The sequence below is a fragment of the Mustelus asterias genome, chromosome 21 (genome assembly GCF_964213995.1).
Source record: "Mustelus asterias chromosome 21, sMusAst1.hap1.1, whole genome shotgun sequence".
NCBI lineage: Eukaryota > Metazoa > Chordata > Chondrichthyes > Carcharhiniformes > Triakidae > Mustelus > Mustelus asterias.
The window spans coordinates 47638548-47663101 of record NC_135821.1 but is presented as its reverse complement, the minus strand read 5'-3'; the positions used below and the strand labels follow the sequence as shown (position 1 = coordinate 47663101).

At 40.8% G+C, this 24554-nt stretch overlaps 1 protein-coding gene across 6 annotated transcripts in view; it reads left to right on the top strand.

Moving 5' to 3' along the window:
* Positions 1–24554, top strand: part of LOC144509240 (zinc finger MYM-type protein 4-like) — a 179740-nt gene that overhangs the window by 110068 nt on the left and 45118 nt on the right. For 5 of the 6 annotated variants that reach the window (XM_078237800.1, XM_078237799.1, XM_078237798.1 and 2 more), the window contains exons 6-12: positions 74–152; positions 8229–8493; positions 14526–14688; positions 16565–16777; positions 17653–17806; positions 18711–18826; positions 20849–21112. In XM_078237800.1, the coding sequence (XP_078093926.1) occupies positions 74–152; positions 8229–8493; positions 14526–14688; positions 16565–16777; positions 17653–17806; positions 18711–18826; positions 20849–21112 (1254 nt within the window). The remainder of the gene's footprint in view (positions 1–73; positions 153–8228; positions 8494–14525; positions 14689–16564; positions 16778–17652; positions 17807–18710; positions 18827–20848; positions 21113–24554) is intronic. The other variant, XM_078237797.1, reaches the window with a different exon arrangement.

The following is a 24554-nucleotide window of genomic DNA, read 5'->3' as shown; positions in this document are numbered from 1 at the left end:
GCAAAGTGCAAGGCTGGTAATCTTTGTTGATGCAAGTGTGGAAGCAAAAAGTATGTATTTTTTTTAATTTCAGGGATATAGCCAACATTCCAAGTCTCAGGAGTCCGATATCCGAATCAGTGCCGTGTTCTCAGTGAGCGGCAGTCCTCTTGGTAAGCACTGTATGATGTTGTTGTGGAATTGGGGATCAATAAATTTCTCTGTGGAGGGAGGTGTTTTAAAAGCATGGCAAAACAAGCTCCACATTAGTAAAACAATTTTAAAAATGCTATGTGCGATCGAACACCATCAGTCTGAATGACGCTGCATTGCACAGGGCAGTAACCTGAACATAGGTGAAAATTCTAAAAGGCGCTCTTGTTGGGAATTCCTGGGAATTGCAAGTTTGCAAGCGCTGCTACTTTTTCCAAACTTAAAAATTCATAAAACACCAACCTTGGCCAGGAATGGAGAGTCAGAAGGGAGGATTTGTTTTTAAATATCACAAGGCTGAAGGATTGGAGCACATTTTCATCAGCTGCACTCCTCCAGTGTAACGCTGCTATACATAAATGCAACTTTGCCCCCCAGATTTAAGATTCAAATGGATAGTCACACTTTCACATTTGCATTAAAGCAATCCGTATTCCATGCATCAAATTTGAAATGATGAATTGCTAGTTTAAACTGTCTAAATTGCAAGCAGGTTAGGATTAGTGGAGATGAATTTATACTGGAATGCATGAGAGGCTTGCAAAGGATTCTGTACCATTGTAAGCATCTTCCATTTAAAATGTGCTGTTAACTGTTTATAGTGACCTTTTGCTTCTATGAAACGCAAGCATCTTGCTTTTAAAATGCACTGTTAACTGTTTATAGTGACCTTTTGTTTGTATGAACAAAATCTATCTTATTGCGGTCATTTATAATTGTGACTGCAGCTCTGTTGCACTGATCAGCTTGGTAGTAATTTCACTTGATTGAAAGTTGCCTCAGTTGTAGCCTTGCTAATCTTGAGGGTTTAGCTTTTGAAATGATGCTCATCATTGACTAGCTTTTTAAATATCTGAATGCAAACTGTTTTTCAGCTCCTGAACTTCTCTCTGGCATGGTTCAGAATGATAGTGTAAAAGCATGCTAATATTTGTATACCATTTATCCTTGTTGCCTTAGCCTAGCGTTCGGCCAAAGCCCTGCTCAGCTGTTAAAGGCACGAGTCAAAACTGATCAGCGCTCCATTTGCAAAGCCAATGTTGGGATAAGAGCAATGAATGAAAACAATAAGAAGACTAACATTCTGAGCAATATATCAAAGAGGAAAGGCTGAGAGGTTTACAGCCCAAATTAATCTCTAACTGAATTGAGCTGTGTAACAGAAAATGCTGGAAATGGTCAGGTCTGAAACCATCTGTGGAAAGAGAAACTGAATTAATTTGGCAGATCAGCAACTTTTCCTCTGCTCCCATTTTGTTTGTGTGTGATGTACCCCTTTGTGTGTTTCGTAGGAGGGAGAGGATGGGGTGGGCAGAGGTATGTGGAGTCACATAACCCATCCGGCCAATTGCAGGGAGGCGATTGGTTAACAGTTGCGAGTATGGGAGTCATTGAGTTTACAAGCTTTCTTATCACTGTCCTATGCATATAGTTTTTCCAAAATAAACCTCCAGTTTGTTTTCCTGCTTTGTTGTTCGTCAATTCCTCGCGATCATTACAATTGGCGATGAGGTGCAGCGCAACTTTTTTCTGTCGTCTGCTGTAAGTGGGGAGAACATTCCTTGAATCATAACCCTTTTAAGAAACACGAGTGAAACAACTTGAGTGTCAAAATGTCTTTAATTGGGAAATTGTAACCATTTAACCCTGAAACAGAGTAGTGGATCCAATATGTAGAACGCCTCCAATTATATTTTAGGGCCAGTGAAATTGGGAGGGGAGAGGGGGGGGGGGGGGGGGGGGGGGGGGGAGGGTGGGTAGGAAAAGCGGAGGTCATCTTTCTAACAATTTGTGGAATTATCATCTAATTCAAAGACAGACTTCTCCGGAGGCTCCAAATACAAAAGCATTCAAGCAGCTGGTTGAACTGGTCAAAGAACACTATCAGCCAAAGCCATTGGTGATAATGCAGCAACACAAATTTAATTATACAACGAGAAACCCAGGGGAGATGATAGCAGCGTTCTCGGCATGGTTAAGACAGTTAGCTGAATAATGTGAATCTGGATCGACACTAAACGAAATGTTAAGAGATGGGTTGGTTTGTGGTTTGAATTTCCTCATCATACAAAAAAAACTGTTAGCAATGACAGAACATACCTCGACAAGAACGTTAGGGATTGCTCAGGCTACAGAAAGTGTTGAAGGAGCACTGGAGTTACAAAGCAGGCAGCTAGGTTTGGCGGGAAACCTCAGAGTTGTGGTGCCAGGGATGAGGACACTGAAAGCTTTGAGTCAAAGAGCAGCATGCAAGACGGGACAGATACAAAGAGTCCTGCAGGCCAGAAACTTAGAAGAATGCTACTGATGTGGGGGAGAGAACCCCCAGGAGAGGTGTAAGTTTAAAGATGCAATTTGTTTTGCCTTTAACAGGAGGGGGCATATTAGGATTAAATGCAGAACCAAATAAAGCCTTCCAAGGGCCAACAGAAAAAGGATACAACTCTGGTGCATGGTTTGGAAAACAACTCCAAAGATGAATCTGAAGTTTACAGAGTAAACAATACTAAAGTGAGCAACCTCAGTTGTTAATATATTAATGGTGAACGGTGAAACACTAAAAATGGAGCTGGAATGAGGAGCCTCTGTCATCATCATAGGAGAGCAGATGTATTGGCAGGGTCCAGCCTCTTAAATTAAAATGCACAACAGCCAAGCTGGCCATGTACACTGGAGAAGCTTTGAAGGTGCTCCTTACCACAGCAACACCAGTAGCCTAACAACATCTATCAGCCCCGTTACTGATCGTCATAGTCAAGGGCCAAGTGTCATGGGCCAAGATTGGCTCTCAGATTCGATTAAATTGATTGGAGGTTTTCAGCATCAATGAAGGCAATTTTCATGAAATATTAAGGAAATAGCAAGTATTTCAAAACCAACTGGGCAAGTTACAGGCTATCAAGGCAAAGATCCAAGTTGATCCTGAGGCAGTACACAAATTCTACAGAGCTCGTCCAGTGTCCTATGCTTTGTACAAAAACGTGGCTGAAGGATTTAGGAATAATTAAGCTTGTACAGTTTTGAATGGGCTGTCCCATCGTCCCAGTTAAGCCAGACTGCACTGTCAGAATATGCTGACGATATAAGCTAGCGATCAACCAAACAGTAAAACTGCATCGATACCCTATACTGAAAATTGAGGATCTGTGTGTCAAGTCAGCTGGAGAGTTAACTTGTACGAAACTTGACATGAGTCATGCTTATTAGTATATAGAATTAGATGAGGTGTGTAGAGAATTTGTATCAATCGACACCCATAAAGGCTTATATCAATAAAATTAGCTGCCGTTCAGAGTATCTTTAGCGAGTGCCATATTCCAACGTACTATGGAAAACTTGTTATAGGACCTGCCCATGGTGGTTGCCAATTTGGATAGTGTATTAATTACAGGAACTTCTGAAGAAGGACACTTGGCAAATTTTGAGCAAGCTTTGGAAAGATTGAAAGAAGCAGGGGTAAGGCTAAAAAAAAAGCACATTCCAAGCCCTTGCAGTGACATGGATGGGATTCAGGGTCCTTATCAAAAACTGCATCATATGGAGGAGGTTAAGGCACTCCAGGGAACACCAGCCCCCAGAAATGTATCAGAATTTCAACCATTCTTGATGAATTATTATGGATAATTTATCCCCAATCTGTCCAGTTTCTGGCGCATTTGCAAGCGCTTCTCAGCAAGTACCAAAGGTGGCATTGGAATGAAGATGAGAAAGAAGCATTTGAGCGAGTTAACATGACAAGTCTTGGTCCATTTTAATCCTGTGAAAGAAATAGTGCTGACCTGTGACAGCTCGCTGTACGCAATCGGAGCAGTATTGTACCACAGATTGGACTATCACAGCTTGTGATACCAAATAAACCGGTTGGACTTTAACCTGGTGTTGTGACTTCTTACAGACTGGAGGATAATGGAATGAGACCTATTGCTTGCACTTAAAGAACACTAACAGGTGCTGAGAGGGCATATTACCAGATCGAAAAGGAAGGTTTGGCTATTATTTTTGGGGTAAAAAGGTTACATCAGTTCATTTACAGATGGCACTTTTCGATAATTAGTGACCATAAATCACTTTTAGGGTTGTTCAGAGAAGAGCGATCCCTTCAGCGAGGGTCAAACATTGCACTCTACTGTTAGCGACATAAGACTACACATCCCAACATAAGCCAGGTACCCACAATGCTACTGTGGATCCTTTGTCACAAGTGCCTCAAGAATTTGTGCTCACTCTAACTTCCTGGACACGATACCTGTATCAGCATGACAAATCAAGTTGTGGACAGAAAGGTGGGACCCCATTTTGTCTAGAGTCAAACAAATGGTCCCTCGCAGTTGGCATCATAAGTCTGAACAATTTCAACCTTTTCCAAATCAAAAAGGATGAGTTGAGTTGCGAAGAGTACTATTGTGGAGAAACAATATGGTTATTCCTGCTCCTGCTCGAAGAACGCTCTTACTGTGTGTAAATGTTAGCCCGGAGTTGTGGTGTACTGGGATTGATAAAGACATTTGAAGACTTATTAGACTCTGCGACCAGTATCAAGTACAGCAAGGTTTACTGCCCGCAACTCTTCTGCACCCATGGGAATGGCCAGGTTGACCGTGGGTGTGACTCCATGTTGATTTTGTGGGCTCCTTCAGGTTCAGCATGTTTCTCATTATTGTTTGAAATGGATGGGCATTTAAGAGATGAAAAATATGACATCCTTAGCCACAATTGATAAACTATGGCGGACATTCACCACAAATGGGTTGTCTGAAGCGCTGGTCTTTGACAATGGGACTGCGTTTTTGAGCAAAGAATTTCAACACTTCACGCAAAACAATGGGATTTGGCATGTTAGAACAGTCCTTTACCTCCCAGCCTCAAACTGATTCGCTGAAAATACCTTCCAGACATTTAAATCAGCCATGAAACAACAGTCCTCTGTGCCGTTGCAACTTTGAATAGCCCATTTTCTACAGAAGTACAGAACAATTCTTCATGTCGCTCCAGGAGTTACCCCTGCTGAATTGCTCATGAGAAGACATCTTCAGACAAACCCAATCTAGTACTTCCAAATTTGTCGAGGAGGATGGAGGCAAAACAAGTACGCAGAAGAGGTATTATGGCTCCATCAAGATTGAGAGGGCTTTGCAGGTAAATGATTTACTTAAGAAATTTCAGTGCTGGTCTGAATGATGATCGTGGTCCAGTGCAGTTGACATACAAGGGAAGAGAATGAAGATGCATGTGGTCCACCTGAGGAAAAAAGAATCATGCATCGTGCCAATTGAGCAGTCTGTCTCTGCTACATCTTTCGTGTGGCTCCAGCAATTAAGTGGAAATGAATCCAGTAGCCCTGAGAAGGGGCCAAGTATCAATCTGGTGGGAATTAGAGAGATTACTGGCAGGTTGCTGTCATTTCAGATGAAACTAACAAAGCACCTGTTAAAGAATTGTGATGCGCTCAATGAATTAGAAAATCTCCAGATAGACTTACTTATTGAGAGACTGTTAAGTCGCTCTCTCTTCTCTTCCCCCTCCTTCCCCCCCCCCCCGCCCTTTGCTGTGTGATATTCTAAATATTTATTAGTGAAACAAGTCAGCTTACATTAACATTGCAATGAAGTTATTGTGAAAATCCCTTAGTTGCTCCACACCAGTTCCCATTCGGGTACACTGAGGGAGAATTTATTAACACATTGTTATTGTAAAACATTAAATAATTGAATGGGGGAAGGGATGTGGTGACATGCCCCTTTGTGGTGGTGGGGGGGGGGGGGGGGGGGGATGGACAGAGTTATCAGGGGTCATGTGACCCATTGGGCCAGTCGCAGAGGCAATTGTTTGACCAGGCGTCATCGAATTTATCAACTTATCACTGTCCTATGTATATATTTTTTCCAAAATAAATCTCCTGTTGGTTTATCTGCCATGTTGTTTTCCAATTCTAGCATTTTCTTTTCTGGTTTAGATTTACTGTTTTTCTTCCCCTTTTTGCTTTCAAATGTTCATATTCTGCCATTCACATCTTCTTTTGACATGTTCATTGTTTCTTCTCCATTACTATTCCCTTTGGCGTAGCACCATGAACCTCTTTGCATTTAATCTCTCCTACCTTCAACCCCATCACAGATCTTCCGTTTTGTTCTTTTTCCCACCCACCTCCTTTCACTTGCTTGAAACCTACAGTTCTGAGAAAAGGCCATCGAAGTGAAATATTAACTCTGTTTCTCTCTCCACAGATGCGCATTTGCAGCATTTTCTGTTTCAGATTTTCAGCATCCACAGTATTTTGCTTTTGGATTCTGTTAGATCCAGTTATTTCCAGTAAAATTCCAGCAATGAATGTGTTTTGCACTTCCACTGCAGCTTATTTAATTAAAAAAACCAGAAAATCAGGACCAAGCAAAAAGATCAATAAAACAAACATTCTGAAATCAATTCCTCTTGTGAACGGAAATTTTGGTAACCATTTGTTTATATAATAAAATTTATTTCTTTGCATTTAAGTTTCCTGTGCATTGCCTGGATACTATCATAGCCTTGAAACTCATTGTTAATCATCACTCGAGAACTGGGCTGACCGTAAAATTGGACCTCCCTTTCATTCATGTCCACACTCATTCGAGCACTCTCGTGGGTGCTTTGCTCTTCCTATCGCCATTTGCCCGAAGATTGACTGAGATTCTAAGTGCACGAGTACAGAGGGTGTTTTTACATTGAAAGTATCACCATTGATGGCAGGTCTGCAGTTCTCCTCCCATCTTTTTATATTTCATACCTAAATGCAAACTCAAGTATATCCTTTTTGAGGAGTGGGTGATGGTGCAGAGATCAGTCTCCTGACTTACAATGTCGTCTCAAGCTTGCATCCCCTACTCTGTGATATCAGTTAGGGCTGCTCCATTCTGAATTATTTTATTAAATATAGTTTTTTTAGCTCTCCTATATACTAGAGCAAAAATGATATTATGGCATCAGTTTACTGCAAGCGCTGTTGAAAATATTGCAAATGAAATAGAATCCAAGTAAATTAGAGCATCACTGTGGATGTAATTGCTTAATGTGGTCTGTTAGCAAACATTGCGATTTATAATTTTATTAAACCTAATTTTTAGATGTGCTGCTGTGAAGAACTTTACTTGATATTTAGTTCTACACCAATATTCCCTTTAAAACGAATATTCGCATCAATGGAGGCAATTGTATTCATAAAGAAATAGCTGCCAAATATTTAGCAGCCCTTTTCCTTGCTGATTTCCGTCTCCTGGCTGGAGTGTGGTTCCATAGGCATTGGCTGGTCTGCAGATTTTGGCAGTGTAGATCAGCAGGATTTTAAGCTATGGAATCATCAAAACTGGGCCAAACCCATTTCTTGCCTGCAAATGTGCAATTCCAGCTGGAGTCACTAGATGGTGATCAGGAACAGGGTGCTTTTCTTGAACTGTTGAAAAATTCACATAATTCCGAGCTGACATCAAACCCAAGTCCGTGCTGATTTATTCTAAATCTGAATCATTGTAAGTGCTTCCTGGAAACCTTTTATATCTCCCTCCTGTTTTTCTTTTCAAATATCAGTTAACGTAAAAACTTTACAGTGTAAACAGACATAACATTTCAAACTAAAGACACAATAATGGTCACATTTTAATGTGAATCATGGCACTTTTGAGTTGGCTTATGCAGCACTTATTCTGCTCGAGAGTGGTTGACCTAGTGCAGTCATTTTGAAGTTATTGTTCACAACTATTTTTGTGGCGGCACCTTTCCCGATAGTTGCAAAGATCGGCAGCTGCTTTGCTGTCGTGTACGACAGGAATGCAGGCATTTCTGCCACCCTTTACCAGGGGCCAAAAAAATATGACTCTCCTTTGTAGAAGCATCAGCGCAGGCTGCACTTTGTGTGTGGAGCAAGGGGAGAAAAGTTGAAAAGGAAGTGTTTATATACTTTACTGAAAGAAAAGAACATAAAACAGGCACAAGCACGTTGCAATTGTAAGTTTGTTCCAGATGTGTGTGCCCTTATTTTCAGACATTGTCTTATTGTATTCCAGTATCACAGTTGGTGCAGCAGAATACACCAAATGCTCTCAGCTCAGCAAAGTCACCTGCAGGTGGCAGTGGGCAGCCAGCTTCAACTCCTATGAGTGTACGGGTCACTTGTTCAGGATGTAAGAAGATTCTAAAGAAGGGACAAACTGCTTATCAGAGGAAAGGTTCAACCCAACTCTTCTGTTCCACCCTTTGCCTTACTGGATTCTCAGCATCTACTGCAAGACCTCTTCCTCCTGTGAAAAAAAACTGCTATCTCTGCAACAAGTATGACCTGCCTTTGATTTAGTCGTATTTATTTTAACTGTGAACTCTCAGGTGAACATGAGGGATGCAATTTACATGTCTAACAATGGTTAGGCTGGGCAAATTAGAAGCTATGCTTTCTCACTTTGGTTGGTAGCTGGTGCTGTTATCATTGGTGAGTACAGCAATTCCAATTAAACCCCATCCAGTAAAACACAGTCAACCAGCGGAAATAACAGTTGTTTGGTATGGCTGAGACTCCAGTACAGATTCAAATTGCCTCTCTTTGTTCAATTACATGTGAACTGCTCAATTAGGTTACTGATTCCAATTATGCTGAAGTGTCCATATATATTTTAAGTTGCTATCCTTTTTGAAAATAAGGACATAGTAAACTAAGTAGCTACACTAATCAAATACCTTTGTACATAAGACCAATGAACAAGGTGTAAAATAATTGGATGTAGTCTGTTCACGGCGCCATTAGGTTTAGTGTCAATAACAAGTCACTCTTTAACTTTAAAGAGGAAGTATATTGATTTCTTGGGCATTTACAATCAAAATTGGTCAGGGGCAAAGACTATTATTCTTCACTTACATTTAACGTTTTAGCATTGCCTCATTTACATAATGTACATTTGCAGTTCACCATTTGTACTCTTCACTTATTCAATATTTCTGCATTTCCACCATTCACGAGCCACTTATAGCAGATCAACTGAAATGGAGTTGAATTGTCATTAACTGATTCCTCATTAGTTGACCAGTCAATCTGTTGAAATAATTGTCATTAGAGAAGGCACTTCAGGGGTGTTTCAAAGTAACTTTTTTTTCTCCCTGGTTACTTGTTTGTCAATCTTGAGATTGCCTTGCCAGAAACCTCATTGAGTTTTGACCTGTTTGTGGCTGGCTGTTAGAGAGGTTTCATTCGCGTTCAGGGAAAATAGGAAAGACTTGATTTGTTTTCATTCATGAGATGATGTGGGCTTTGCTGTATTGTATGAAGAAAAATGTAATGTTTTAATGTAAAAACTTTCACAGAATGACAGAAGTGTTATGGTGCAAAAGAAGGCCATTCAACCAATCGTGTCTACACCGGCTCTCCAAATGACTTAGTGCCAGTCTCCCGTCTTTTCCCCATATATTTGCACATTGTTTCCATTCAAAGAAGCATCAAAAGCCCTATTGAATGCCTCATTTGAACCCGTCTCCAACACACTTCCAGGCAGTGCATTCGAGACCCAAACCACTCGCTGTGTAAAAAAAGGTTTTTCTCACGTCATATTATGTTTTGATTATATAAAGTTCATGTGCTCTTGAGTCCAAGATAAAAACTGGAGACATTCCAGTGGACAGAAAGATATAATTTGACTCCAACTCAAACGGTTTCTTGTTTTTTATGGTCAGTGAATAATTAGCATAATTAAATTCATGTGTCTGCTTTGTAAGCTCATCTTTAAGTTTTTTTTCCTTCATTCAGTGTGGGTTCAATTTTGAACAGTTCGTTTCAGATAGCAGCAAAAAGATTTAGCTTGTTAGCCATAGCTTATTGATAGCGCTCGTATTTAGTAGGTTTTGGGTTGAAGTCCCACTCTAAAGCCTTGAGCACAAAATCAAGTCTTAGATTCCACTGTAGTAATGAGAGATACTTTTGGAGATGCTGGCACTCAGATGAGATATGAAAATGAGGCTTCACCAACCATCTCAGGTAGACATAAAATAACCCAAGGCACTCTTTTGAAGACGAGGGGAGCTCTTCCCTCTGTGTTAACCAATATTTATCCCTGCACAAGCATCATTAGGATTTATTTCATTGCTATTAGTGAAAGCTTGCTATTTTGAAATTGGCAGTCCTGTTTCCTACTTTACAACAGTGATAAACTTCAGAAGTATTTAATTGACTATAAAGTTCTGTGATGTTTTGTGCTCTCATTGCTTGCTTGCTTGTGCGAATCCAGTGTCCTGGACTCAACACCACCCTTCTAAATTTGTTCTAGCTGTTGATCATTCTTTCCTCTGGCTGCTTGGTTACCTTTTATGTGAAGAAGTACTTCCTGGAACTAAAGTTGCACTCACCTCTGCACTTCGCCTTGGTGTCCTACAGCCATGACACACGCAAAACTATTCTGAGTATTCTTTATCCAATTAAATATTTCTGTCTCTGTCTCTCTCTCTCTCTCTCTCTCTCATCCCACTTCAGAAATATATTTATTCAAAGCTGATATCCTTATCTGTCATCCTGGGAGTGAAGGGTATATGCTCAAGAAGAGGAAAATCATTGGGTGATTTGTGCCAAGCTGACAGAAATGCCTTGCCTTTACTTGATGATGTTTGCCTGGGAGACTGCTGATATTCAAAGCTTCTATGGAAAAAATGCCTTTTCCTGTCATTCCAATTACATTGTTTTTGTAAGGCCTCTGTCATCATTTGTGTAGAAATATACCTTTAATCAGAAAAGGAAGAGTGGAAAGTTTATAACTGAATATGGGTGGGAGGAGCATGTCAGAAAGGATCCTATTGTTCATATGCACTCGAGCTTAGATGAAAAGAAGTATTTTGTTTCCACATCGTTGCAATGCAATTTTAAAAATAATGACCTTGAAAGTAACTGGAGTATTAAACAAAGTGCCTGAGGGAATCATTTCCAGATTTTTAAAAATGCTTTTACCACAGATGTGATTGCCCAGATGGTTTTCTTTCACTCTCAGTCTTCAAAATTTCAACGGACCAACATCCAGAGTTCTGGATTGCCACTAGAAGAAATAGTTTCTCCGTATTTATCCTGTGGAATCATATTAAACACTGGTTAGATTATGACTCAACCTGCTCAACTCAAGTGTACAAGTCCTCTACTTTTAGCTTTGCAAACCTGGCATCATTCTGGTGAGGCTGCACTGTATGGTCTCTGGCCAGCATATCTTCCATAAGATGTGGTCACCAAATTTTGAGCATGCTACTCCAGTTGGGGCCTGTCCAAGGCTTTGCACAACTGAAGTTTCAATTTCTTGCTTTTCCAACATAATTGAGACAAAGCTCTATATTCCAGTATCACTTTGGATTTTTTTTCACATGTGCATTAACTATTGGTGAACATTGACACTCAGTTCCTTCCTCCACAGTTCATTGTCCGTCATCATTCAGAATATATTCCAATTAGTTTTTTCTCTGATCCAAAACTGATGATCCCACACTTCACGTCACTGAATTCCATCTAACAGTTTTGGTCACCGGCATAGTCTGTGTCCATTGCAACTTTCTACCTCCATATACACAACTTACTGATATCTCTTAACTTGGTGAGACCTGAAAACTTGCATTCATCCTAGCCATTGCATATATATGCACACACACACGCATGTATATAAACACGCAGTGCAAAGCTGAGGCCTGGAGAACAACATTTACCACCTGCCAATTGAATGTGTCCTTTATCTCTAATTTGTCTTCTCTCAATCAATTATCAATCTATGTCACAAAATTACCTCCAATTCCAATTGCATTTTTGATGATCTCTTGAATTTAACCTTTCCAGATGTCTCCTGTATTATACATTTCCAAATGTCTTCTGAGAATACATTTCCGTCACCAGTAGACATTTAATATCCACCATGTCAATACTGGCTTTCTTCTCAGCTGGTCCTGTCATTTTGAGTGACTTTTCTCCTCCACCTTAGCTGAATGAATCCTATGTTGTTCAAGACTGCCAGTGGCAATTACAGTGTAAGTGATATTTTATCCAAAACTCTTATTGTGGAATCAAGAGAACTAAATATGCATAATCACAGTATCGACAGGGCAAACGTGCTGTTTTGTCTGCACCAGCTCATGAATGAGCAATTCACTTTGTGCCACTGCACTGAGGAGTATTCAAAATTCCAATGCAAGTTGAAGACCTTGGATGGTTCTGACCGTCTCAGCAGAATAGTTACCCAGAAAAGGTTAGAAGAACTAAAACCACTTCTAACTCCTGGGTAACTATAGTACTGAACCCCCCAACCCCGGTGGCCTGCTCTGAGTACCTTGCTATACGGTCAGCTAAATAGGAAATACTGATCAACCAAATACTCACTCACTCCCCTGTGATGTTGCATTTCAGTTTTTCATCCCAAACGAGGGCTGTGAACCCATGGACTTGCTCCTGGTGGTGGCGGAGAGCCCCGCATTGCCCTTGCTGTTTCCTGCCATTCATCAACTCTAACTTCGGAGAAAGGAGAAGCAGTGCTCACCAGTCAATCAATGCACAATTTTCCAATCATGTCACAGTTTGGTTTATTTTTTCCCTCTTTCTCACTTCAGCGATAACGTGCCTCATACTCCTCCCGGTCTCTTCACTGTGATACACTGCCGCTCACTGCTCCCATTCTCTTTACCATGGGGCTGACCTGCCTTGCACTCCCCTCAGCCTCTTCATAGTGATCACCTACCTCACACTCCTTCCAGTCTCTTCACAGTGACGATAACTTGTCACACTCCTTCACCATGGTGCTGATCTACCTCACACTTCTCTTGCCGTCTTCACAGTGGTAATGTATCTTACACTCCTGGTCTCTTCACAATAATGCTGACCTGCGCCATCCTCCTCTTGGTGTCTTTACGGTGATACTGACCTGCCCCTCTCTCCTGGTTTTTACTAATTTAATTAATTTTGTGTGGTTGATTCCATTTCTGTTAGGTTATCCCATGGATTTTATAATCAAATTAAAAATAAAATTCCTGATGGCCACAGACTTAGAATGTTTAAAGCGAGGTACTCATTGTTCTTTGAAATAGTGTCATATGAAAATCCTCCCATGTGGCAAACTGTGTCAAACCCTTTCTGAGCTAACTTGCTCAGTAATACTATAATGACCCATCTATTGGGAACAGCCAGCAACATTTTAAGAGCAAAATGTTCTGGGGAGTATTTTAAAACTGGGTTAATAGGTTTCCTGGTTATGACATTCAATCCCACGAATTGCCCATGTAATCTGGGGGTTGCCAAAGGGATGAACAGCTAAGAAGCAAAGGGTAAATAGAAAGCTAATTGTACTGGGGTGGGGACCTTTTTCTGATTCGGCAATTCAGAAAATTATGATTTAATGAAATGGGGAAAGATACAAGGCTCTCTTCAGCCGGAACAGTTTTCTGTTTGGCAGCCTTTGAACAAATCCTGGTGTTGAAACAGATCTGAGAACAGAGCAGAGACTGCAGTACTGTCTTATACCATTGAAAAGGACAGGGCATTGAAGACAGGAAGAACAAGTACCCATTGTTGCTGTTGAAGTGGTGTCAGAGCCCACCAGACTTTGTAACAGGGTTGATGAAGGTGATTTTTGGGGATTTGATGCCATCAGTACTGTTGCAACCTAAAGTGAAAGAATTTGTAGACATGTACCTTGTCTGTGATAACCATGTCTAAGGACCTCCGATGCAATGCAGCTGCTGGTGAATGTGACTCAAACCAAAATGATTGAATGGGAAGTGATCAGCAGTAGGCTGTCAGTTGGCATAGTCCCTCAACAGTAGCAGATTAGATTCCCTCCAAAGGTGGTGTGACTTCTAATTCCACCCTTAACTTTGCATTCAAACCTTTGTGCTGCCATGGAGCGAATTTTTAACTTGCACCATTAAATGTAACTGCTTACCACACTTTTGTCGCAACAACGGACAGTTCCCTCCTACCAGCCAAAGGAGGGGAAAGCTGGCAAACGAGAGAAGGAAAATTATTAAATCAACAAATGGAAGTTCTACCTGACTTTTAAATCAGACAGTTAGAATATCACACCCAATACAATTTCATATACTCAGTATGTGGACTCGTTCATCTGTATTTGGACAAGGCAGCATTTGTATTTTGTTTCATGATCTTTCTGGCATGTTTTTAAAACTGCTGCTCATTATAACACAATGTGGTAGAAGAGAAAGTTCTGAGGCTAGCATGTTAGATAAGAACACCACTGAAATTTTGTTTTAATTATTTTGGGGAAAACGGCATCTTTGGCATGTTAATGTGTGTTCAAAATTAAAGAAATTGCTTAAATTTTCTTTAAAATGTCATGTAAATTTTTTCCCAGAGAAATCATGAACCTAAAGGACCTAGTAATGGGCCAGATTGATGGTCGGGGACCATACAAGGAATTCTGTAACCATAACTGCTTATTTGAGATGAAAAGAAAGTCTGCTTCAGCAACTAATAATATCACCACCAAGTGCAGCATTTGTCAAAAAGTGTCTGTTGTAAGTCTATCTTTTCATATCTGTCTCTTTATTTATGATCCACTCCTATTCAATGTTCTCCATGATATTTCATTCATTGATCGAGAATTGAGAATGAAACTATGAATTATATTCCAGTCTTCTGTATGCTTTGAACTGTAGAGACAGTTTTCTGTTAAAAATAGAAAATAACTCCGTAAATGACTAACTTGGAAAAAATGTTTTCCCACCATCTGTCAGGACATCTCAATGGCTTTTAGAAATGAGGTTACCATCTGAGGCAAAATAATGGAAATATCAGAATCACACTGCAGTTTCTAATTTAAAACAAATTTCAATTTTTTAGTGATCTACTTTCGCTTACTTGCCTATCCTGAATATGACATAAATTGATTAAATAATGAAGAACCATCAGACATGTTTTATGTCTCACACAAGATGCTTCTCGTGCATCAGTTGCAACTTTATCACCAGTATCCTAGGCCCAACAATCTTAAGTTGCTTCATGACCTTTCATCTTAAGGTCAGATGTGGGGATGTTCACTGATGATTGCACAATGTTCAGCGTCACTTGCGACTCCTCAGATAGTGAAGCAGTTCATGTCCAATTGCAGCAAGACCTGGACAATATGCAAGCTTGGGCCAACAATGGCAAGTAATAATTGTGCCATGCAAGTGCCAGGCAATGACTATCTCCAACAAGAGAGAATATAAGCATCGCCCCATGATGTTCAGTGGCATTGCCTTCGCTGAATCCCCCACTATTAACATCCTGGGGGTTAGTATTGACCAGAAACTTAACTGGACTAACCATATAAATGCTGTGACTACAAGAACAGGGTCGGAATCCTGCAACGAGTAACTTGCCTCCTGACTATCTGCCCACTATCTACAAGGCGCAAGTTGGGAGCGTAATGGAATACTCTCCACTTAGCTGGATAATTCCAGCTCCAGTAGCAGTCTCCATCGAGGGCAAAGCAGCCGCTTGATTGGCATCCACAAATATTCACTCCCTCCACCATCAAAGTTCTGGCAGCAGTGTGTACCATTTACAAGAAGTCGGCAGGAACACACCAAGCCTCCTTAGGCAGCCCCTTCCAAACCCACAACTGCTGCCATCTAGAAGGCCATGGGCAGAAGACACATGGGAACATCACCACCTGGAAATTCCCCTCCAAGCTATTCAGAATTCTGACGTGGTAATATATCACTGTGCCTTCACCGTTGCTGGGTCAAAATCCTTGAACTCCCTCCCTAACAGCAGTGTGTGTGTGTATCTACACCACGTGGACTGCAGCAATTCAAGAAGGCAGCTCACCACCATCTTCTTTAAGGCAATTAGGGATGGGCAAGAAAGGCTAGTCGAGCCAGCAACACCCATATTAAAAAAAAAGTTACATGGTTAACCCATTGGAGTTGGTTCTGGTCGCCTGTACCTTGTGTAGTGCAGTTATAAGAGTTGGGAGATGAGTAGTATGAAAAATACTTAGCAGTTGCAAGTTAATTTGATCATGTTTGTCACGCTGTTGATTATCCTGTTCGCATATGGATTGCAGAATGCATTTGCTCTATTTCAACAAAAAAAGGGTCCAGTTGAAAGGACTATCAAAGATAACTTTTGCTGCCCTATAATCCGCAGTAAGGTAATGTATGTGAATGATCTTGAGTTGGTTTTCCCTTAATTTATATATAAACATCATCTCTTCTCCTGTGGAGTTGTGCCATGCTTCAGGCACGTGGCAGCACTGGAGGAGATCGAGTTTTGTTTGGAAGAGTTAAATATGCTCAACTTTGTGGGTGAGCATTTCAGTGCCTCAGCTCATTGCAGTGCCTTGTTCGCCAATACAATCTTAACTGTATCGTATTGTGCATCATAAGATTTTATTCTTTATTTCAGGTACGCCATGAAGTGAACTACCAGAATGTTGTGCACCAACTTTGCAGTGATATATGTTTCTCCAAGTTTCGAATGGCCAACAATCTCACTATGAATTGCTGTGATAACTGTGGAGCTTATTGTTACAGTGGGTCTGCACAGTGCCACATGCTTCAGACCGAAGGACAGTGTAAGAAGTTCTGCGGTTCTGCCTGTTTGTCTTCATTTAAACAGGTTTGTTACCTTTTAAACCACCAAGACCAGTTACTTAACATGATGCCAGATGTCTTTTTTTTTAGTAAACGCATTCCTCTGTTCCTGTCATCTATATGACTCTCCTCATTCTGGGGATGTAAAATGAATTCTGGTTTATCTAACGTTTTGCAAATTGTCCATTGTTAATGTAAACTATGAATTAGATGGATAAATGGACAGCATGGTAGTGTGTTCAATATTACTCCAATACTGCTGTCAAAAGCCCCATGGCAAGTTTAAGTAAACTGCTCACCTACCTTTTTCAGACCTCAGTTGTACAGGATTACGCCATTCCACATGATCACCTGGCATTCTTTGTTTAGACCTAATTCAGGGCTGTAGTGTCCAAAAAAGGAAACACTCCAGGTGCATCAGCAAGTGAAAGGTGATCCCGAGTCGCTGCTTTAACAGTGACAGGGCTACCAGAGAGTTACTTATGTTTGAGATTGAAGTGAAGGCCTTTGAAAGCCACATTCGTAGAATGTTTGCACTGTTTAGCCTGATGTAGAAAGAATGGATCGTTGGGTGAACCGAACTCTTGATACTATACTCCAGGATAAAAATTGGATTGAGAATAGAATTCCAGATGCAATTCAAGTTATTCATTTATTTCGCCATGCACATTGAGTGCCTCATATGCTGCTTGGGGAAAAGTCTTCTGTACAAAAGAAGTTGGTTCTGCACTCTATCCCACCCTCCCATTCAAGACTCAGTCTCCATATTATTAGTATTTTTCAGTTAAAAGTGCTTGTAGATGGATGAATTGTACAACTCCAATTGCTTCTCTTATCTATGAAGTCATAAAATGGCCTGAATCTTTGTTTTATACCTAATACTTACTATTCTTGTGACAGAAAAATTCAAAGATTACTCCCTGCGCTTGGTGTAAATGTCTGAGATCGTCTGCTGAAATGGTTGAAAACACAAACTCTTTCGGAAAAGCTGAATTATTTTGCTCAGTTAACTGCCTTTCAGCATTTCGAGTGCATGTCGTGACCACACAAGGTAGTGGTATAATTTCTTCAAATGTTGTGTAAGATATTCAGAAGTTTTGGTTGTTTAAGGTGTAATTTGACAAAGCATTTTAGAAGTTTGAAGCCATCTATTATTGGGTCTGAAGTAGTGAGATACTCTTTTTTTTTTTGTGGGTCTGCTGGTTGTACCAGTCTCCCTTGGATTAGTAAATATGTTGAGCTGTGTCAGTATGATTGTGTCATGATGCAAGCTCAGTATACAGTCTGACGGATGTAACTTTACCAGCATGAAGGAACCTTGCATTCGTGGAACAGCATTTATTTTTTGTTTTTGGAGTTGGCCTTTATTGAGGTCACTTTCCTGAGACACAGATTGCATTAAATTAGATGAGAGAAGCTAAAATTGCTGAGAACTTGAATTAGAAAGTGTCCTGGTGGAAGTGTCTCTTCCTGCACTTGAGTTTCATATAAAGTCTAATTAAAAGTAGTTGGACTCCCTGTATGAATCTCTCTTAATTCAGCTTCAGTTGGAAAAGGCTAATTGTGTGAAATATGGTTTGATGAATAATCAGAGATCTAGTTATAGTTAATTATGTTGAAACAACTTATTTTTCTGATTTCTGAGTTTAAACCCAACACGTTCTAAAATATATAATGTGCTCCGAATAGCTTACCTGTCTTCTGTAATCAAACATTCTGTTGAGAAAAAGGACGTCATGAGCTATTGATCACTTCCTACAGTTTGCATGAGTTGGCCTTGATATGTGAGCGCTGCATTGCACAAATGGAAGTAAATGTGTCATGGGGTTTAGTAGGGTGACTTGGGACAGTTTAGTCATTAGTTCACTGTTGTTATTTTATATTTCCCTGCTTTTAGTGATGCTTATAGGTGATTTGGCATGTTTGGACATGATTTTGTGTTTTGTATTCGATTTTAGGTACCAGTGTTCAGTGCAATTACTGTAAAGTGACGATGACACCTCAGTATCACCTTGCTATGTCAGATGGTAGTATTCGGAATTTCTGCAGTTATAACTGTGTGGCATCATTTCAGGTATGATTTTTCAACAAAAAAAAATTTTCTTTGCTCCTCAACTTCTTTCACCTTAACAGCATGATTTCCAGCTTTGTTTGTTAGCTCTGGGACAATATACGGCATGCTATTTTGCGCATCCTATGTGTTCTATGCATTTGCATTAAATGTTGAAGAAGAAGACATAACTTAGTAAAATGGAAGGGACATTTTTTCCATATGTTTTTGCTCTTCGCAATTTTTGCTGGCAAGGTTTACTCAAAGAATTCTAGTCGTATTGCATTACTTTTTGATGGCCAAATGTTCAAGAGGCTTTAGTAACAGCTTAATTATCATAATTGCCAGCCTCTTTCAAGGAGTTTCTGTTTCCACTAATGAAAAGTAAGCGCAATCTCTTCCCTTTTGCCTGCTTTCTATTCATTATTTTTAATCGTTCATGGAATGTGAGCATTGCGAGTAAGCACAGCATTTATTGTGCTGCTTGATCTACCCTAGTGTAGATGATATTGATCCACCTCCTTAAACTGCTGCAGTCCTTGTGATGCAGGTACTCCCATATTGTAAAAGCAAAATATTGTGGATGCTGGAATCGGAAACAAAAACAGAAAATGCTGGAAAATCTCAGCAGGTCTGACAGCATCTGTGGGGAGAGAATAAAGTCAACGTTTCCAGTCTAAATGGCCCTTCGTCAGCTCTGAAAACTCAGCTGTTGTTTCTGAGGGACTTGGGTTCGAATCCTGCCACAACAGATGGTGGAATTTGAATTCAATTAAAAAAAAAAATCTGAAACCATTGAAGATTGTCAGAAAAACAATCTAATGTCATTTAGGGAAGGAAATCTGCTGAATTTAACTGGTCTGGCCTACATGTGACTCCAGAGCCACAGTAATGTGGCTGACTCTCAACTGCCCTCTAGACAACTAGAGATGGGCAATAAATGCTGGCCAGCCAGCGATGCCCAAGTCCTATGAATAAATGAAAAAAAGTGCAATTATAATTGTATTGAGGGACCTCAGTGTCACATGCTGAATGAAAAGAACTTGGAACTATGGTGCTTTTGGTAATGTTGAAGTTGAACTGTAAGAACATATTTTTATAATTTTTCATAGATAAAGCGTAATTTTGGGAAATAGCCACTGACAGCCAAGTTCCGCACACATGAGGATGGTCTCAGCCGGGATCTTGGGTTCATGTCACACTATCTGTAACCCCCACAACTTGCCTGGGCTTGCAAAATCTCACTAACTGTCCTGGCTGGAGACAATTCACACCTCTTTAACCTGTGCTTAACCCTCTCTCCACTCGCATTGTCTGCACCTGTAAAGACTTGATTACCTGTTAAGACTCGCATTCCAACCATTATCTAGCAATTGAGTTTGTGTCTATATATGCCCTGTCTGTGAACTAAACTCTTCACTCACCTGATGAAGGGGCAATGCTCCGAAAGCTTGTGCTACCAAATAACCTGTTGGACTTTAACCTGGTGTTGTGAGACTATTGTGCCTACCCCAGTCCAACGCCGGCAACTCCACATCTTGGGAAATAATATAACTGAAAGCCTTAATGAGTGGTGACTGAATGCTGTGGTTAACATTTTTTCAACTTGCGTTACTAATAATTTGAAGTAAAAAGTTCAGCCTTATAGTGTGATTACAATCATCATCCTTCAACAGAACAATCAAATTACAATTGACAGGAAAAGTTTTGTTTCACTATAGATTGAAATCTATTCGAGAAGCTGGTGAGGAGAAATTTCTTCACCCAGAGTGTGGTGAATCTGTGGAATTCACTACCACAGAAAGGCCAAAACATTGTGTAATTTCAAGAGGAAGTTAGATATAGCTCTTGGGGCTAAAAGGATCAAGGGATATGGGGAGAAGGTGGGATCAGGATATTGAATTTGATGATCAGCCATGATCAAAATGAATAGCGGAGCAAGCTCGAATGACTGAATGGCCTATTCCTTCTATTTTCTATGGCTCTGTGAAATTTGTGTCCAGTTTTCAAAAGAATGGATTTCTATAATTTTTCTTTTGCTTACAGGGGTTATTCAGCCAGGCTGCTCCAGGCTCTCAGGCTGTTGTGCCCCTGTCTCAGGGTCAGTTAGCGGTAAACATTCCATCAACTGCTTCAGTAGTGGCTGGTGCTCCTGTGGTTTCTTCAACTTCTGTCACCACGTCGGCCGCAGCAGGGTTACAGAGGCTTGCACAATCCCAGCAGGTGACAGTGGCTCGTACACTAATCCGATTGAAATGCCAATATTGCCAGCGGTTGTTCTCCTCGAAGCCTGAGCTGCTTGAGTACAAGGTAAAATCTTTTGACACAAAATAATTAAACTTTTATCTAGTATTTCTGTGCACTTTGCAAGGGTAAATGCTCCATTATCGGTGTTCTTAGGAGTTGAGGAACATATTGAAGCTTTTGCGAAAGTGGTAGGCATACCAAACACTCCACAAATCGTGGTGGAAGCAGATTTATAGAATCTGCATTCACCATTTGTGTCAACATTTGCCCCTTACATCTCTTTTAAACTTTTCCCCCCTCACTCTCAACCAATGCCCTTGAGCAATTGATCCTTTGACCCTGGGAAAAGGATTCTGACTATCCATTCTATCCAGCCTGTCATACTCTTGTAAACCTCTATCAGGTCCCCCCTCTCCATCTGGCGCTCCAATTAAAACAATCCAAGTTTGTTCAATCTTCCTTCATAGTCCATATCCTCCAAACCAGGCAGCATCCTGGTAAATCTCTTCTGCACTCTTTCCAATGCATCAGCATCCTTCTGCTAGTGTGGCGACCAGGATTGTACACACTGCTTCAAATGCAGCCTAACCAAAGCCTTATACAACTGCAGCACGATTTTCCAATTCCTATACTCAACGCCCCGACAGATGAAGGCCAGCATGCCATACGCCTTCTTGACCACCTTGTCCACCCGAGTTGCCACCTGCAAGGAACTGTGGCACTGCATGCCTAGATCCCTCTGTGTGCTATAATTTCTAAGAGCTCGACCATTTACTGTATACGTCTGCAGTAGACCTTCCAAATCACATCACCTCACGTTTGTCCGGGTTAAATTCCATATCTCATCTTTCGCCCAGGTTTCCAGCCAGTTTATACCCTGCTGTATCCTCTGACAATCCTCCTCACTGTCCGCTACTCCCCCAATTTTTGTATCATCTGCAAATTTACTAATCAGACCATCTACATTTTCCTCCAAATAATTTATATCTATTACAAACAACACAGGCCCCAGCACTGATCCTTGTGGAACACTACTTGTCACAGACCTCCAGTTAGAAAAGAACCCTTCCAGTGCTACACTCTGCTTTCTATGCCCAAGTCAGTTTTGTATCCATCTTAGCAGCTCACCTCAGATCCCAAATCACTTCACCTTCTGTATCAGCCTGCCATGAAGAACCTGCTCGAAGGGTTTACTAAAGTCCATGTAGACAATATCCACTGCCCTGCCCTGGTCAATTTTGATGAGGGGAAGCTATTTACAGTGGTCAGTGAGAAAAATTCAAGGTAATTGTCAAAGCACAAAAGGAGAGTGGAAGAGAAATGTTTTAATAAATTTGAAGCATAGAATGGTTACTGTACAGAAGGAAGTCTTTTGCCCCATTGTGCCTATGCTGATCTCTGCAACAGCAAATCAGCTAGTCCCAATCTCCTGCCTTTTCTCTGTAGTCCTACAAATATTTTCTCTTAAAATAATTATTCAATATCTTTTTGAAAGCCACAGTTAAGTTTTTATTGCATTCCAGATCATAACCACTTGGGTCAAAAATATTTTCCTCTTTCATCTTTGGTTCCTTTGCCATTCACTGTAAATCAGTATTCTCTGGTTTTTGACCTGTGGGAACAGTTTCTCACTACCTATTCTGTGCAGACCCCTTATGATTTTGAACACCTCTGTCAAAGAACAAAGAAAACTACAACATAAGAACAGGTCCTTCGGCCCTCCAAGCTTGCACCGACCATGCTGCCTGACTTAACTAAAACCTCTGACCCTTCCGGGGACCATATCCCTCTATTCCCATCCTATTCATGTACTTGTCAAGATGCCCCTTAAAAGTCACTACCATATCCGCTTCCACTACCTCCCCCGGCAACGAGTTCCAGGCACCCACTACTCTCTGTAAAAAATCTGCCTCGTACATCTCCTGTAAACCTTGCACCTCGCACCTTAAACCTATGCCCCCTAGTAATTGACTCTTCCACCCTAGGAAAAAGCTTCTGACTATCCACTCTGTCCATGCCTCTCATAATCTTGTAGACTTCTATCAGGCCTCCCCTCAACCTCCGTCTCTCCAGTGAGAACAAACCAAGTTTCTCCAACCTCTCCTCATAGCTAATGCCTTCCATACCATGCAACATTCTGGTAAATCTTTTCTGTACCCTCTCCAAAGCCTCCACATCATCTGGTAGTGTGGCTTAACTAAAAGGTTCTATAAAACTGCAACATGACTTGCCAATTTTTAAACTCAATGCCCCGGCCGATGAAGGCAAGCATGCCGTATGCCTTCTTGACTATCTTCTCCACCTGCATTGCCACTTTCAGTGACCTGTGTACCTGTACATCCAGATCCCTTTGCCTATCAATACTCTTAAGGGTTCTGCCATTTACTGTATATTTCCTATATGTATTAGACCTTCCAAAATGCATTACCTCACATTTGTCCGGATTAAACTCCATCTGCCGTCTCTCCGCCCAAGTCTCCAACTAATCTATATCCTGCTGTATCCTCTGATGGTCCTCATCGCTATCTGCAAATCCACCAACCTTTGTGTCATCCGCAAACTTACTAATCAAACCAGTTACATTTTCCTCCAAATCATTTATATATATATAACAAACAGCAAAGGTCCCAGCACTGATCCCTGAGCAACACCACTTGTCACAGCCCTCCATTCAGAAATGCACCCTTCCACTCCTACCCTCTGTCTTCTTTGACCGAGCCAGTTTTGTATCCACCTTGCCAGCTCACCTCTGGTCCCATGCGACTTCACCTTCTGCACCAGTCTGCCATGAGGGACCTTGTCAAAGGCCTTGCTGAAGTCCATGTAGACAACATCCACTGCCCTACCCTCATCAATCATCTTCACTTCCTCAAAAAACTCGATCAAGTTCGTGAGACACGACCTCCCCTTCGCAAAACCATGTTGCCTCTCAATAATACGTCCACTTATTTCCAAGTGGGAATATATCCTGTCTCTATCAAATCTCCTCTCAACCTTCTCTAAGGAGGCCAGCTCCAGATTTTCCAATCTCTCTTCCTAACTGAAGTGCCTCTTTCCTGGAATCATTTGTCAACATGGAATGCCCTATCAAAAGTGAGTGGTAGAAGAATCCATTATCACTTTTAAAAGGCAAGTAGATAAACTTCTGTAAAAGAAAAATTCTAAAGGGTAGGGGAGCAAGGAATTGGAACTAAGGTGATAGCTCTTTCAGAGAGTCAGCCTGGGTATTGTTCAAATGACGATTCCTGCAAACAGTGTATTGTAGATTCTAAAATTCTATAATTCAAACTTATGGCCAAACACCTCATGTCACTTTGTCAAAAAAAAATTTAACTTTGAAATTGTGGCACTCTTTTTCAAAAAAGGAATCAATACTTTCGGGGACTTAAAAAAAAATACAGACAAACTTTTTTTGGGGGTTTAATTGAACCCTCCATTTCATAAGTCAGATCGTTAACTTTTCACTGATTTTTGCAATACTTTTATTAGGTGCCACTGTTACTAG